We start from the raw sequence: 16,652 nt of genomic DNA, 5'->3' as shown, positions 1-16,652 counted from the left end.
GAAAATATTTGTTGCTTATCATTTTTTTTTATTTCATTAATAGCAAATTGATGGCTTAATACGCAACTTGTTTAATACGTAAGAAGCCACCGCTAATCAGAAAAATTCTTCCGTATTTTCCCGCTAACCCGGTTACCGCACTTCGTTACGTTTATTACACGCGCGACGGCTTTATTTTATTTGCTAATGCATACCTTGCCTTCGCTGTTGTCCTGGTACTTGGAACCACATAAAACGCCCCCAAATCGAGTTAAAAGCTCTTCAGAGGAGCTTTTGCCGCGTGAAGAACGTTCAACGAAATTACATCACACTTGCTCTCGTCATTCCGTTCGTTGTTATTTTTTGTGACTTGTTTTTATATTTTATGCTTCTTTAATTTTTATTTCTTTATTTTATTTAACTAGTTCTTTTCAAGAAATCTCGCTAAATTCGTCAATTAAACTATTTGAAATGCAATAAAACAGCTTCCAAATAAATACTTCAGTATACTACTTGAATGTTTGAATCAGCAAAGTTTTGAACTTCAAACTAATTTTAAATGAATATGTGTCGACACAGCCATTCGACAAGTGCTACATCGGGGCGACGGCGGAGCTGGACGAGGAACGCGTGTTCTGCGGCCAGATGGCAGCCATCTACCTGTTCGGCGAGGCGCTCACCACGCACCAGATCTGCGCCATGCACCGCCTCGGACCTGGATATAAGGTACGCGGGTCTAGGAAATTACTACTAGGCACAAGATCAAATGTTGCTCATTATATAATAGTGAAAAATTTGTTTTTTCCAAGAAATGTTTGATGTTTAATACAGTTATATATGTTACTTATATGGTTTTCGACACTATGGATGTGATTTACCTTAAACTTTGAATAATGTAATAATGTTACAATATATTTATTTTCCTGCTAACCTCGGAACAACAGAGTCAATTCCGTTTCGACAACGAATGCAACATCAGTTTGCCGGAAAACCACAAAAGGGTGAGCGAGTCGGCCGCGCCCAAGCTTGAGTACGCTGAACCCCCGCCCGATCCCGAAAATGATCCCAATCCCGAAATGAATCCCGAAACCAATGCTCCCGTCGCTTCTGAAGATACCAGGGGAGCAGCAGAAGATAGTGTAGTAGTAAAGGAAGACTCGACGCCTCGTGGAAGGAGGCTTGCGGATGAAGCGCGCGAAGTGGCCGCCGCGCATGCCACCCTGCTCGTAGATATTGAAGCATGCAAGCGTGTAAGCATGACGCGCCGCTTGCTACCTTTATCTCAAGTGTTGATTCTGCTTAACATGTAGCCGGAGATGACTGACTACTTGAGACTTACGCAAGGAGACCTAGAACTGTTTTATTCACAAGACAAATTGGTGGGACACCTCAAAGAAAATAAAATAGACGTAGTGTCGTATGAGCAAGTCAAGAGGAAATCCCTTTTAAATTGATTTAATATTCCGTTCTATGTTATTTGCCTAAGTCTCGAGTATTCATTAAGCTAGTTGCACAGTGTTTGTTTGATACATATCCATTGGTGTTGTGATGTCCTGACAGGGTCAGTTCCGTTTCGCTTCGGAGTCGAGAGTACCCCTACCGACCGCTGAAGTTCGGGTAGATAAATACGGCGATCTTATACACGATCCAACGCAGAATATACACGATGTAAGAATACAAAAATTATCACGGAATTTTGGAACTACTAATATTCTAAAAATGGGTTATTATAACAGGTATAGGTTTAACAAATCTTAAAATTAAAATCCATAAAATGGGTTCAGATCAATTTGACTTTCAACAAATTGCATGACAATAACAATGGAATCTAAAACTAACAATAGATCAATGTTTAAGTTTCGGGTTGCCTCAGAGACAGTTTGAGGGTTCTCCATTAAAGTTATAACGAGTAGGTGTTGGTATATAGTTAAATTAATGATCTAGGATCATTGAATTAACTTGTTAGAGATAGTTTAACTCAGCCGGATTACTTGGAACTTGTACAGCAGAAATGTAGTTACACTAAGTAATTTAGGTCCCGTGTTACTTAACTATTCATACTAACTAGTCTTTACAACTGTTTGAGAATTAATTTAATATTTTTTTTTAATTATTGGAAAACTAGCTGTCGCCAGCGACTCCGTCCGCGCAGAATTAAAAAAAATCTTCATTAGAAGCTTTTGTGTTCTTCTAGACTATGTTCTACGTCTATGCCAAATTTCAGCAAGATCCGTTGAGCTGTTCTGGAGGTACCTTACAAACATCCATCCAACCATCCATTCATCTAAACATTCGCATTTATAATATTAGTAAGATAATTTCTCGTTAGAAATTTATATTCATAATTTTGTGTTTTTTTTTGTGGAAAAAGTTTCGCAACGGCACGCAAAAGATGTTTCCGAAGTAAGTTGTAACAAAAGGCTTCAAAGTTATTACTCCCGAGGTCCGTAACGACGGGCGCGCTTTTCAAAACCGAACAAAACCGGCCAAAGTTTTATTGGAGAAGTAAAAGAAATTTCTGATACGGAAGATATAGGGTTGCACGCAGAAATATTAAAATAGAATTCGAATAAAGCAATGCCAAACTCATCGTGTGCCATCTGTTTCAAACATATTTGAAATTTCTTGACCGCGGTATGTCCACACGTTCGTATGAACAAGCACTTATGACACGGTACGACAATTTTTTTCTTAAAACAGAGAGAAACGGCATTAAATAAATTTCCATCATTAATTTCATTTTAAAACGAATACAATAGACATCTTGAATACTTTATTACATTTAAAGTCAACAACATAGAACAGATTTTATTTCGATGAACATTTTTAAAGATAACTCGTAGCTTCTTCCTCCCCCGTTAGCCAACAGCTTCCCTAAGGCTTTCATTGTGAGATCAAACTTGTCAAAAAGTTATGGAATTTTAATCGACTTCGATGTTTCCTTGTAACGGACAATTTCATTTACTTTAAAAGTTTATTATTTGTTGGGAAATATAAGAAAACAATATGGAATATTTTAATAGCGGTATACAGTTTTGTTTTACAAGAAATTTATTATTAAATTGGTTAAAAAACCCAACAAAAAAGGACAAAATAATGCATAATTTATTGCTTACTTTTATTAGGACCGAGATATATTGTTCAAATTAATTTTTTTTTCAACTAGCTGTTTCCCTCGACTCCGTCCGCTCGGAATTAAAAAAAAATGGATGGATGGATGGATGGATGTTTGTTTGAAGGCAACGGATTTCGATGAAATTTGGCACAGATGTAGAACATAGTTTGGAAGAACACATAGGCTACTTATAATGTTTTTTTTAATTCCGCGAGGATGGAGTCGCCGGCGACAGCTTATATCTCCATAAATGGAATTAACAAGAAATACCGTATCTCATAATTTTGGCGTAGGTTGCAATTGTCTTTAGAAAAATAATGAAAAAAATGTATTTTCTTCGTAGATCATATCAGAGCATAAAGAAATCGTAACAAAACGTTTTTGTATCTCTCTCCTTTGTATCTTTAAGATGGAATACTTTTCTGTCAGACCACGATCTCAACATATTTTCTTTTAAAATACTTAAATATCTTGTGAGTAAAAAAGTCGAAGTATTTTATAAAAATAAATGGAAGAGCATTTTAAATATAATTATTCTCGAATTCTAAGTATTTTTCTCTACGTTGTTTTCTATTTCAGTCAGTTATTTGAATAAATATCAAAGCTCTTAGTATTTCGTTGTGGCTCGTCGTTTGAGATTTGTCTTCGCTTCATCACACTTGAGAATGCTCTTACTTACTCTGACAACTTGATGTGTTGAGTGTGCTTTGTTTGTTTACAATATTTGTGCAATGAGCAAATACAGGGTGATGAAAAAGGTAAAGTTTAAAAAATATATTTAAAAGAGAAAAATTATAGGTTATGATATCTTAACTGTGGATTTCCACTGCGGAAAAAACAAATAAAACTATTTGTTTTTGTATATGTTTTGGCAGTAAAAACTCGCACTAATAGAAGTTAGAACAAGTAAACATAACAGTAGTAAACAGTTGATATCATCATCATTAGCTCACTACACGTCCCCACTGAGGAGCTTAGAGCCTACCCTAAGTTAAGTACACATTCAATACATGAAAGAGAAACTTTAAAGTAAGTATGAAACATTAACAGACAAAATGTAAGGCCCATTAGTCACTAATAGCAATGCACATGCATTTCAGCAAACAGCGCTGCAGTTCTAAGCAACAAATAAACGTGAAAGCTTTCCGCTACACAACAGCGCTTGCTTGCTGCACATAATTTGTCTTAAAGTATTTTATCGACTTGTATATACTTAGGTAGTCTTAAACTGTGCGTTTCCACTGTCCATATCCGTTTATAAAAATACTGTCTTCCCTCTGATTCTCTTTAAAAAAACAGACCCAATATATTTTTTAATGAAAGAGTGTATTTGTATAACGTTTAAGAATATAAAGGTTAGGATAGAATAGCTAGATTTCTATTCGTATTTAAGCTGTTTTATACTCAACGTCAAACTCAATGGTACACTTTTAGAATTTCAATTGCTCCCTAACTATTTAAGCTTGCAAGAGTTACGAAACACAAATTTTTATCGCAAATTTTGTATTTTTGACATTATTTTTTTCATAATTCTAGCTTTAATAATTTGTGAGAAATTAGATAGTAAAATTATACTTTTTTTAACGTCGGGAAATGCCTTCCGCATACTTCTCTTTATAGGGGTAAAGATAAGTTATGTCCTGCCACGACTAAAACCCAATTGGACGGGATCTCCAATTGGAACGCAACCGCGGCCCAGTACTAATACAGTACTGGGCTGCGCCACAACTGTACTGTACTAGAGTACGTCTTTCCGATTTATTTCTTATGTAACACTATAATGTAAAGTCATTGTGAGTTGTGGTGTAATTTGGTATAAGTTTGGATTATCGCGACTTATCCATAGCGAGGCGGGTAAGAAGACACCGACCGCTACAATCACATTAACCCTAAAAGCTACTGTTGAAAGGATTCGTTTCTTACGCAGGGATGTCACTTAAAAAATATAGTATCAACATTCTATCTCTGTAACTATCGAAAACGGTTACATCTGTATGGTGTCGGCACCGACTTGTTTCGAGCCCATCGGAGGCCATTCATCAAGGTGAGTGGGACTGGTATTATTTCACGGCCTGTCGCTCACTCTCCCAATCCCACTCATCTGATGAAGGGCCCGATGGACTCGAAACTAATCGGTGCCGACACCAGACATATTTACGTAAGTGTTTTAGCTGTTCTCTATATTAGCTAATGATAATGTCATACGAAAGTTTGAATAACTATATCGGTAAGTTAAGAAAAGATAACTCACATCGCTGGGAACTTAAGTTATTCCTTATAATATAAAAAAAATATTTCTTACACATTTATTATTGTAACCTTATACTACTCAATCAAGAAAAATTTCCTTTCGACTTTTTCATACATTAAACCTTCCATTAATTATTCCAGAAATGTCAGTAAGCTTTCATCAATATTGATGTTCAGTGATTTGTGCGGAGTGACAACCCTGTACGTCTCGCGTTATCTGAGCTAATGGCTCGCCACTTACACCACTTTATCTTCACATCTTATTTTGCTTATTTTTACTTGTGATTTTTATTATAACATTGCTTTTATATAAAAAAAAAATAACATGAAAATCAAAGATATTTTTTTTACCTAATTCTATGGAGAAGTATTCAAACTGAAAGTTTGTCTGTATCAACATTAATGATTTAATTAATACTAGCTTTTACCCGCGACTCCGTCCGCGCAGAATAAAAAAAATGCATACAAGATAAAAAAGTTCCTATGTCCGTCTCCTAGTTCTAAGATGACCTCCCCATCAATGTTCAGCTAAATCAGTTCGACCGATCTTGAGTTATAAATAGTGTAACTAACACGACTTTCTTTTATATATATAAGATAAAATTAGAGCTCTACTATTTTTAACCAATTAAGATGAAATAGAATTACGGGGCTTACTGTAATTTTTATCTTCTTAGTATCGACGTACACATTTAAGAGTTAATAGGGCAAAATAATAAGCTTATAAGATTTGAAGTCTGTTTAGATTTGTGCTTTGGTGTGGCTTTGTAATTTTAAATATTGTAATTAATAAAATTATTATGGGATACTAACACGGTTGTCAGGTTTTTTATGTTTCGATTCCCAACATATCAGTTACGGTACATTTTCAGCAAAGCTTAATAATATGGTATTCGCATTATTTTTTAATCCGCTTTCCTGCAAATTAACAACTGTTTGTTATTTAAATTATTGATTTGTTGTGTTAGTTGCATGTTTAATATTTGTTTTAATGTGTGATTTAATATTTTGTTTAATAATTTTATTCACTTTTAATTTAATAATAATATTTTTCTATCATAATTGTAAAACTATAAATTTATAGCAAATTTTCCAAAAAATATCCTATTATTGAAATTATTTATTTTTGTAAGTTTAAAACATAATCTCCTAGTAATCTTGGTGTACAGCAATTCACATAATGCTTGGAACATAACTATTGCCGTTGTGTTCACATTTGTGTTGTACGCAGGTGTTATACGACGGCAAGTTGTCTTCAGCCATCGTGTTCATGTATAATCCGGTGGCGACAGACGGACAGCTATGCTTGCAGTCCGCGCCCAAAGGCAACGTCTCCTACTTCGTGCACACGCCGCACGCCCTCATGCTGCAGGTACAATCAAATGTAGTAGATACCAGGGGACCTGAACCTAACAAGAAACCTCTTTAGAAAGGACGCTCTTTTTTTTTGTCTCGTTGCATTTATTGGTTAACAACCTCGTCGACGAAGACTAAAGGAACAGGCGTCACTTTCAGCTATTATAGTTTCAGATTTATTATTACTGATAATTATCTGCAAAGACGTAATACTTGTAGAGACATTTGTAGCAAAAGTTACTGTTGATATCTCTACCACAGTTTACCATTTAACATTGTTTGTAGGAGGTGAAAGCGGTGGTAACACACTCCATCCACAGCGCGCTCAACTCTATCGGCGGCGTGCAAGTCTTGTTTCCACTGTTCGCGCAGCTCGACCTGCCGCACGATGCGCCGCCCAACGAGCCCAAGAGAGATCCCATGCTGTGGTAAGACAAACTATTTTTCCACTAACACGACTAAACCTACCTAATAGTAAAAAACTGTCTCTGACTTCGTATTCGATTGTGAACCTAATCAGATGCTAACATTCACAAAAGTTGTAAAGTTTGTGAACTAAAACACAACTATATTGAAGTTAGAATAAACTTTCTAAGCTGAGACCAATTCATTAATATTCCAAGCAGCTTTACTCGAATAAACCGACTAAATGCACTTTAGGTGTCGTTCCCTAATCGCTTCTGAAAGTTGCCAGCCCTCTCGAAGTAGACGGGTAATAGCTATGAACTAACTCCTGACAACTTCTAATTGCCTGGTCTTGCCCCTTGGTCGGATTTATGAACAGCGTTTTATGCGCTTGGCAATAATTTATTCGCTAAGGCCCTTCTCGTACATTTTAACTTTTTTTCCTTCGTTTACAATTCAATTTGTAGCCGCGGAAAAACATTTTTTGTTCAACAAAAAGGAAACATAGCTCGGTGTAATTGCGTGATTTGTTATTCTTTTTGTGCGCCCTTTTTCTTTAATAAAGCCCAAATTTCTCTATTTAATAATATCAGTCTTGGATAAAATCGCGAAATGTTTGTTAAGTCTTTCTTAAAGATAGCTCGTAAAATATTTTAACAGACAAAGTTAATATTTTATCTGTAATAGTAACCGTTCATAGACGCATTTGCCTAATGGAGCTTCAGTTATCTACACTGAAAGGGTTAAAGCGATGCGATGTATTTGCTGAATATCTTATGAGTCTTGATAATATAATCCCTCCATTAGCCGTTTATGTTTACAGTCGAGATTTATTAATTACTGTAAAATGATATGTTTGTGGTTGTTTCCGATTAAGTCTATTCAAGCTTTCAATTCTAGGACAACTTAGTTAAGTTGCATTTAACGCCTGATTAAATTTAATAGCAATCGTGCAGTGGTGTCTTTTGGTAGATATTTTAAATAAAATATCTACCAAAGCTGTCAAATCACGAAGTATTTGGGTTCTAGTCATAGAGATAAATGGTACCCATACCCAAACTAAAGCCGTTTTCTGAATCCCTGGTAACATGTCTGAAAATTTCCTAATTATGGGTTATCTTTCCAGCTCGAAGCTGCTCGGTTTCGTGTGCTCGCTGGTGGAGTCGTGCGGCACCGTGCAACAACACATGCTGCAGTGTCGCGGCTTCCTCGTCGTTTCCCACATGCTGCAACGCTGCGCCCGCGACCATCTCACTGCAGACACGCTGGCCTCATTCCTGCACCTTACCAAACATCTCGTCACTTGCTGTTCGCCCAACTCTGATCTGCTGCTCAAACAGGTGAGTGTGCTAATGTGCTATTTTTTTCTATCATAGTTTACTTTCACCCTTTCTTTTCGTATTTGATACTAGGATCACATAAAGCGAAATAGGTAATAAGAAATAAAAAAAGTGAAAAAGTGAACCAGGATAAGAAAATAATCTGTTTCACGTGCTTTGTTGCAATGGCGTAATCTGGCGTATAAGTCTACCAGGATTTCATAAGATAATAAAGTTATGTGTTCAAATGAGGGCTGTTTATTTGTCATTGCGATTTTAAATTATTTCTTTACTTTTATTTCCTAATTTCTTAAGACCTTAAAATGGTTTTGTAAAAACTATCCAGGTAAGTATTTCCAGGTACATCAGTGAAGTGAACAAAATGAAATGAACAAACCAATTACTCTGCAATTGACTATATTTAAATAAATAACAAATAATTAAGAAATAGAAAGAACAAGGGTAATCGACAGCCAAACGTCAAGAAGCCAATATAAAATATATAATGTGATTGTCAATAATAGAAAACTACATAAGCTATCAAAATAGCAAAAAGGTCCGCAACAATCAGTAAGGAAGCAATATTGGGCATCGCTTTGGGTAGCTATAGTCCCGATGTTATGTGTTACAATCACGTTTGTATACTAATTTAAAAATAATTGTTGTCTTTTCTCCCGTTATTTTTTCAATTTCCTTAATATTTTGAAATCTATTTGATACACTTCAAAATTGTTCAAAATTGAGCACACACAAAAAATAAAATATAGTCGTCTCATTCTTTTTTGAGAGACAGATAAAACAGTAGAAACGCACCTTTATTAAACTTTTCCTTTGCATTAAAATACATTATTACATTTTTAATGAAAGCTTTTTTAGATGACGTCCTGAAAAGTTTCATCCGAGAACGAAAGAAAAAACTAGGCACAATTCCCAAAAGCTGCAACTTTTTATTTTTCTCCTCGATGGTTGTTAGCGCATGCTCCTCTTGCTTTTTACACCCCTCCACCCCCCCCCACTTACACAAAAGAAAAGAAGTTGCACAATAATTGACACAAAAAATTGTCACAATTATTCACGTATTTTTAGTTTTAAATTATGGGGATTTGAGGAATAGTATCTACTTTTTTAATTTTGTTTTCTTGCAATTGCCTTTGCAGTCAAGCTTTGTTAATTATTTTTAATTAATTTATAATATTAGTTTCCACAGCATAGAATTCAAGTACCTCAAATAGGTTTTACTCCAAAGAAAGATAGCAAAGAAAACTAAGTTACTTTACAAGATCACTGCTTTGCACTTGGGGCTTATTACAATGAAAAAAAAAAAAACAAGGAATAAAACATTATAATTTGCAACAAATGTTTGAACAAAAAAAAGTGGAAATTTCCGCTTTCCGCTTATTTTCGCACTGTGAACACTTTTTATGGGTAAAGCCTCAATGTGACTAACAAGAAGTTATTTTCATACAATAAAATCCATACATACCTAATAACTATAATTGAAATTGTTTTTAAAATAAATCAGCAAGAGAGCGTTACGCTAACGACCATCGGACAGTCAAAAGTCTATGCTAACGTCAGTCTTTCTGTCACTCTTTCGTGACGTGGCAGCTGCTCGACCACGTGCTGTTCAACCCCTCGCTGTGGATCCACACCCCGGCGGCGGTGCAGGCTCGGCTGTACTGCTACCTGGCCACGGACTTCCTGGCTGACGCACACATCTACGGCAGCGTGAGGAGAATTAGTACAGTTCTGCAAACTGTACACACGCTCAAGTATTACTATTGGGTGGTTAATCCGAGGACCAAGAGTGGGATCACTCCTAAAGGATTGGGTAAGTGTTAAAAAGCTGTCTACTGTATTTTAGGTTAGGATCTACCGTTACCTCGTCAATAACCAATCTATATATAATATTTACATCGTACTCGTAAATTTAATAAACTTAATAAAGTAAACAAAATTCAAGGAAAACGCTTCATTTTGTATAAATTAAATTTCTAAAGTGACATTATCACGGTAAAGAATCAGAGACGAGTTGATAAATGACCATCGTAGCTCCGGAAACAATTCATCTGCCCTAATATGAAGACATTATAACGATAGCGTGGGGGGAGTAGCGGCAGGGGGGACTAAATCGCAACAAATTTGTCGCTGTCGGAATGACTCTTACAGGCTCGTTTACTAAGGCTTTATCACTTTTATTTGACGATTTATCTGCAGTACATCTCTATTTGCTTCTGAAATATTGCAGCTTTCCTTCTAACATTTATGTTGATGATCGGCTAACTATGGGTAAAATAAATAGTGATTTATGTAGTGGTTAGGCGAGCCTCATTAAAAGACAGATATTCTTGAATTATATGAAATGCCTTTTAAACATTTAATGAATAAAATAATGACGAGGGATTAAATTCCCTTCAAACTCTGTTAGAGATACGAAGAAGCTAGCGGGAAATGTTTAAATAAAAGAGGAATGGCTTGTTATCACAGAAGGTCCCAGGCCCGCGCACAAGGACATCCTCACCATCCGTGCGTACATCTTGCTGTTCTTGAAGCAGCTCATCATGATCGGCAATGGCGTCAAAGAGGACGAGCTGCAAGCCATCCTGAATTACCTCACCACCATGCATGAGGTACACTCTTAGAATTAAGTCCTTTTTCCATTTATGAATATGTTGGAAGTAAGCTTAGAAAGATATTTTACCAAAATTAGTAAGAAATAAACTTCCTCGACTTTATGCAAATCGGTCTTGAGAAATATCTTTTTCTTATTTCCAGGATGAAAATCTTCACGATGTCCTACAGATGTTAATATCTCTGATGTCAGAACACCCCAGCTCTATGGTACCCGCTTTCGATGCAAAGGTATAAAATGTACCTTTTTAATATTAGGAGTATACTCAATGTCAAAACTAAGTAGTACACTTTTAAAATTTAATATCATAACATGAGCCAGCGAGATATGAGAACATATAATATATTTTCCAGGGCGGAGTGCGGACGATATTCAAGCTGCTGGCCTCTGAGAGTCAGCTGATCAGACTGCAAGCGCTCAAACTGCTCGGCTTCTTCCTCAGCCGAAGCACACACAAGTATGATTTACAATTATCTCTTAACTTATTGATATTTTTTTTTTTTACTTCTATTCGTACAAAGTTATTAAAACAATTTTCGGATCGATCTGAACGTTCGAATAAAGAATTCGGTGGTTTAATTGTTATTATTCTATATTTTCACTGTTTATGATTTTACTTTGTGTTTAAATGCACGGAACAGGCGTAAATACGACGTGATGTCACCCCACAACCTGTACACGCTGCTGGCGACGCGGCTGGGCGCGGCGGGCACTGGGGGCACTGCCGGCAGCGCGGGGGGCACCGCGGGGGGCACCGCCGGGGGCACGGGGGGCACGGCGAGCGCGGGCCTGTCGCTGCCCGTGTACAACGCGCTGTACGAGCTGCTGACGGAGCACGTGGCGCAGCAGATCCTCTACACCAGCCACCCGGAGCCGCAGCCGCACTTCCGACTGGAGAACCCCAGTGAGATACATTCGCTTTGTATTACCTCCAAAGTCACAAACAAAACACTCATATATCACATCTATCAGTATTTAGACCACTAATAAAGCATGATAAACAGTTCTACACATTAAACAAATATCTACAGCACTATGACAGACAACAACAAACACTATGTATATTATATTAATTAACGCCATGTTTTCATAGAGTTTTATTTAAATTGTATCACTAGTTATTAATTGGCCACTGTCTGTACTTATTTGTTTATGTTTCAATTCCAGTGATACTAAAAGTGGTAGCGACACTGATCCGACAGTCCAAGCAGACGGAACAGCTGCTGGAAGTAAAGAAGCTGTTCCTATCGGACATGACGCTGCTGTGCAGCAACAACCGCGAGAACCGGCGCACGGTGCTGCAGATGTCGGTGTGGCAGGAGTGGCTGGTGGCCATGGCCTACATCCACCCCAAGAATGCAGAGGAGCAGAAGATCTCCGACATGGTGTACTCGCTGTTCCGCATGCTGCTGCACCACGCCATCAAGCACGAGTACGGCGGCTGGCGCGTCTGGGTCGACACCCTCGCGATTGTGCACTCCAAGGTAACCATTATTTAATTTCAGAAAACACTTTTTATCTTATCGATAGCAGTTTGCTTTATAGAAGTTGTTTTTGTTGTTTCCAGGTTTCATACGAAGAGTTCAAGCTCCAATTCGCTCAAATGTACGAGCACTACGAGCAGCGACGCGCGGACAACATAACCGACCCGGCGGAGCGCCAGCAGCGGCCGATATCCACCATATCTGGCTGGGACAGGCACACCGAGCCCGCCGCGCCCCGCCCGCGCCCCGATGCCGACGACAGCGTCGCCAGCACGCCCGGCACCATCAAGAAGCAGAACGTCCTCAACCACGCGGCACAGACGGAGATCGGCAAAGGCCTCTCCCTCAGAGAAGTCGAGGGCTGCAACTGCAGCAAACGTGATCCCCGTGAAAGTGACAGGAGCGTAGAGCCGCGGACTACACAAGTGTACGGTGACGAGTGTAAAGTGCATAGTCCTCTCAAACAGAGCGCGAGCTCCGATGCCGGCGGCGACGATGGTTGTGATAGTTTTACGAATGAAACTGAGCACGCGGTCGATGAGGGCGAGCAGCCCGACGGTGAAAAGCTGCCCAGCCCCGATAGCGAACTGGTGCAGTCGATTATTGATAACAAGCTTCTAGAGAGTTCCGAGTCCGGCATCGCAATAATCGACTCGGACAAGACCGACAAACCTCTCAGTCGGCAGGGCAGTCTGGATTACATTCCAGTCAGGGACATAGGAGACAGCCTCGCCAAAGATGACAACACGGACAAAAGCGAAGGCATTCCCTCGAGCTTGTCGGCGAGCGAGGCGGCGAGTCCCGAGAAAGTAGTCGATATGAATATTATAAATGAGAGAGAATCAGAATTATCCGATCGGTCCGAATTATACTTGACTCCTAGCGAGGCCACGAGTCCCAGAAGAACGCAGGAAAAGTCTGAAATGAGTATTTCTGAAGAGATAACCAGCGATGATCCTAAACATATTGCTATTAACATTGTGAACGACGTGCTGTCTATTGCCCTCGAGACGGTCAAACTGAAGGCGGATGACGACACGGACTCCGGAGCGATATCTGGAGGACTGCATTCGGAAGGGAACACGCCCAACGGACGAGACGACTTCGAACAGGACATGGAGGAAATGATCGATCAAAAACAAACCGTTGAAACGATCGCTAGCGAACTTGTAATGGATCTAATCTCAACAGTTGTTGCTAAAAGTGAAGCCCAAGAAGAGACGGTAGCCAAAGATAACGAAAGCCCTAAAAGAGATTCGACTCCTGAACATTCCGAGGAAGGAAATGTTCTACCTTTAGATGGAGATTACATAGTTAATCCCGATAGCGACGAACCATCGCAAGATATGTTATCGAGTAAAGTTGCAGAAGAAAATGCGAAAAATGACAGTCATAGAATAGAAACGGAGGAGTCCGAAGACCATAAAACACCAGAAATTCCCCCGATTTCTACAATTAGTGAGAATATATCGCTCGCCAATAAAAAGGAACAGGAGCACGAAGAAGAAAGGAATCGTGACAACGAAAGAGACAAGAGACGTGTTAGTTTACCGGGCGAAAGCGAGATGAAGCAAGATGGCAGGACGGAGAATATATCTCAAGGCACGAACACATCCACTTCACCGAAACGACCGCGTAGTGCCTCCACTAGTACACAAGTCGATTCAAATCATTTCGGTACGTTATTTATTTATTTCTTATGTTAGCCGGTCATAATACAGCTCGTTGTTGCTTCTTTAATTACTGGACACTTTATTTACTCTAAAAAAATATGTATATAATAGAGTCAAGTCGTCCGAAGTGCACGCGGCCGATGTTCTCGCCGGGCCCGACTCGGCCGCCCTTCCGCATCCCCGAGTTCCGCTGGTCCTACATACACCAGCGCCTGCTGTCTGATGTGCTCTTCTCACTCGAGACTGATATACAGGTCATTTGTTACATTTATACTTATAAACACTAATTGAATTTAAGGATCTACAGTTAATTTTAAATCTTTGACTTTGTGCGAAATAAAATTATTTAGGTGTACAGTTATAATTTTTCTGGTTAAATAAATTCATGAAGAAATCCCAATCCAGTGTAACTTGTGTAATACCGTAGGTGTGGCGCAGTCACTCCACCAAGTCAGTAATAGACTTCGTGAACAGCAGCGAGAACGCTATCTTCGTGGTGAACACCGTGCACCTCATCAGCCAGCTCGCAGACAACCTCATCATTGCTTGCGGCGGACTGCTGCCGCTGCTCGCCTCCGCCACATCACCCAATGTTAGTTAATACATAAGAAAATAAAGAAATATAAGCCCCTCAGTGGGGACGTATAGTGACATGATGATGATAAATGATAAAGAAGCATTAATGAAAAACTATATGCACCTGGTTCAAGTTTAGTCCACGCACGAAATATTAATCTTCTTCGTGACGTGGTTCCAGAACGAGCTGGACGTGATCGAGCCGACACAGGGCATGCCTGTGGAGGTGGCGGTGACCTTCCTGCAGAGGCTGGTCAGCATGGCCGACGTCCTCATCTTCGCCAGCGCACTCAACTTCGCCGAGCTCGAGGCTGAGAAGAATATGTCCAGTGGTGGGATACTGAGGCAGTGTTTGAGACTGGTCAGTGGGAACCTATATCTAGTACTTTGATAGAAATCGTGGAAATTGATAGTTAATTTTTAGTACATAAAGCCTTAAAATAAATAATGAACAAATTGTTAATAAAATTAGTTTTTTTCGTTCTTGAGACCTCTTCTACTTTTTAGAGTTTACGAACGATTTTCTATTATTTCTTGACTTCTCTTGTGTATTTTGAGATAATCTATTAGAGTATTGCTTCGTAGGAAAAATATATATGCCTTCTTTAGACAAGTCTTACTTCAATAGAACCGAAATTATAGTCGGCCAGTAGTTTTGATCTGTTCAAGTTATAATTCTATGGAGAAATTAAGACATAGTGAATGTATGTCAATATCATGAATTCATGGCTGTTAAATATGTCTGTCAGAAATAAACAGACGTAGTTATATTTAAATTCCGATAGACCAAATTGTGTACTAAATACACACATTACACGTGTTGTGCGTCGCAATACGCATATTGGGCGTTGCATTACACGTATTGTCCGTCTCATTACACAAGTTCTTCGTCACAATACACGAATTGTCCCTCGCATTACACGTATTGTCCAACTCATTACACATGTTGTCCCTCGCATTACACGTGTTGTCCGTCGTATTACACGTGTTGTACGGCATATTACACGTAATGCGTGTTCCGATATAGAGTTAGATTGTGTATAGTACTAGTAGTAGTGTGTATTGGTAGCTTGTAGCGTGTAGCGTGTGCGCAGGTGTGCACGTGTGCGGTCCGCAACTGCCTCGAGTGCAAGGAGCGCCAGCGCTGCGCCGCCGCGCGCGCCGCTCGCGCCCCGGACTCGCCCGCACCTAAGGTTAGCGTGTGCAGTATTTTACATCTTCACGGCTCGGAACACAATGTTAGGTGTAGCGGGGCATCTGAAGCAATCTGAAGTTTTTGTCCAAGAATCATATCTTTCTTATGACTTTGGGACGAGTCCATCAATAAAAATAAAATACAAACGTTGATGGGTTTTAAATTTTACATAAAATAACTTAGATTATTATAGAGAACTGTAGATTTATTAATTTTGCATGCAGGTTATATTTTTCGTAGGTATCTTTTAGTACTGTCTATTCTCTACTGTTATTTAATGTAATTTAATTTTTTTATATTTTCATTTATATAAACTTTTCGATTGTTTAAGCAATAACAAGAAGACAAACATTTACCGAAACATTATCTAAATAAAACAGAACTCCCAATAATGAAAAAATGATATTATAATACATAATAATGTATATAGCAGTGAAATTCATTTATCGTGAAGTTTGTAACATTGTCCTAGCACTAATGTTGTAATCCAGATGTTACAATAGTGTAGACTCAGCGTATGTATGTATGTCTGTATGTGAGCAGAGTGTGGTGGCGAGCCTGGCGGACGCGGCCAGCCCCGTGAAGGACCCCGAGCGGCTGCTGCAGGACATGGACGTCAATAGACTGCGCGCCGTCATCTACAGAGATGTGGTGAGTCACCTCATATT

At 38.8% G+C, this 16,652-nt stretch overlaps 1 protein-coding gene across 1 annotated transcript in view; it reads left to right on the top strand.

The window, feature by feature from the left end:
* Positions 1-16,652, top strand: part of LOC106713966 (neurobeachin) — a 327,564-nt gene that overhangs the window by 162,808 nt on the left and 148,104 nt on the right. Inside the window, exons 9-25 of the mRNA XM_045683613.1 lie at positions 559-705; positions 924-1,229; positions 6,576-6,716; positions 6,986-7,128; positions 8,232-8,445; positions 10,033-10,255; positions 10,912-11,054; positions 11,200-11,286; positions 11,410-11,513; positions 11,698-11,960; positions 12,224-12,540; positions 12,624-14,217; positions 14,325-14,467; positions 14,641-14,805; positions 14,971-15,150; positions 15,884-15,982; positions 16,528-16,635. Of these exons, the coding sequence (XP_045539569.1) occupies positions 559-705; positions 924-1,229; positions 6,576-6,716; positions 6,986-7,128; positions 8,232-8,445; positions 10,033-10,255; positions 10,912-11,054; positions 11,200-11,286; positions 11,410-11,513; positions 11,698-11,960; positions 12,224-12,540; positions 12,624-14,217; positions 14,325-14,467; positions 14,641-14,805; positions 14,971-15,150; positions 15,884-15,982; positions 16,528-16,635 (4,377 nt within the window). The remainder of the gene's footprint in view (positions 1-558; positions 706-923; positions 1,230-6,575; positions 6,717-6,985; positions 7,129-8,231; positions 8,446-10,032; positions 10,256-10,911; positions 11,055-11,199; positions 11,287-11,409; positions 11,514-11,697; positions 11,961-12,223; positions 12,541-12,623; positions 14,218-14,324; positions 14,468-14,640; positions 14,806-14,970; positions 15,151-15,883; positions 15,983-16,527; positions 16,636-16,652) is intronic.

Source organism: Papilio machaon, chromosome 22 (genome assembly GCF_912999745.1).
Source record: "Papilio machaon chromosome 22, ilPapMach1.1, whole genome shotgun sequence".
In the NCBI taxonomy this organism is placed as follows: domain Eukaryota; kingdom Metazoa; phylum Arthropoda; class Insecta; order Lepidoptera; family Papilionidae; genus Papilio; species Papilio machaon.
Note: the sequence above shows the minus strand (reverse complement) of the source record. Positions and strands in the feature narration are given on the sequence as shown.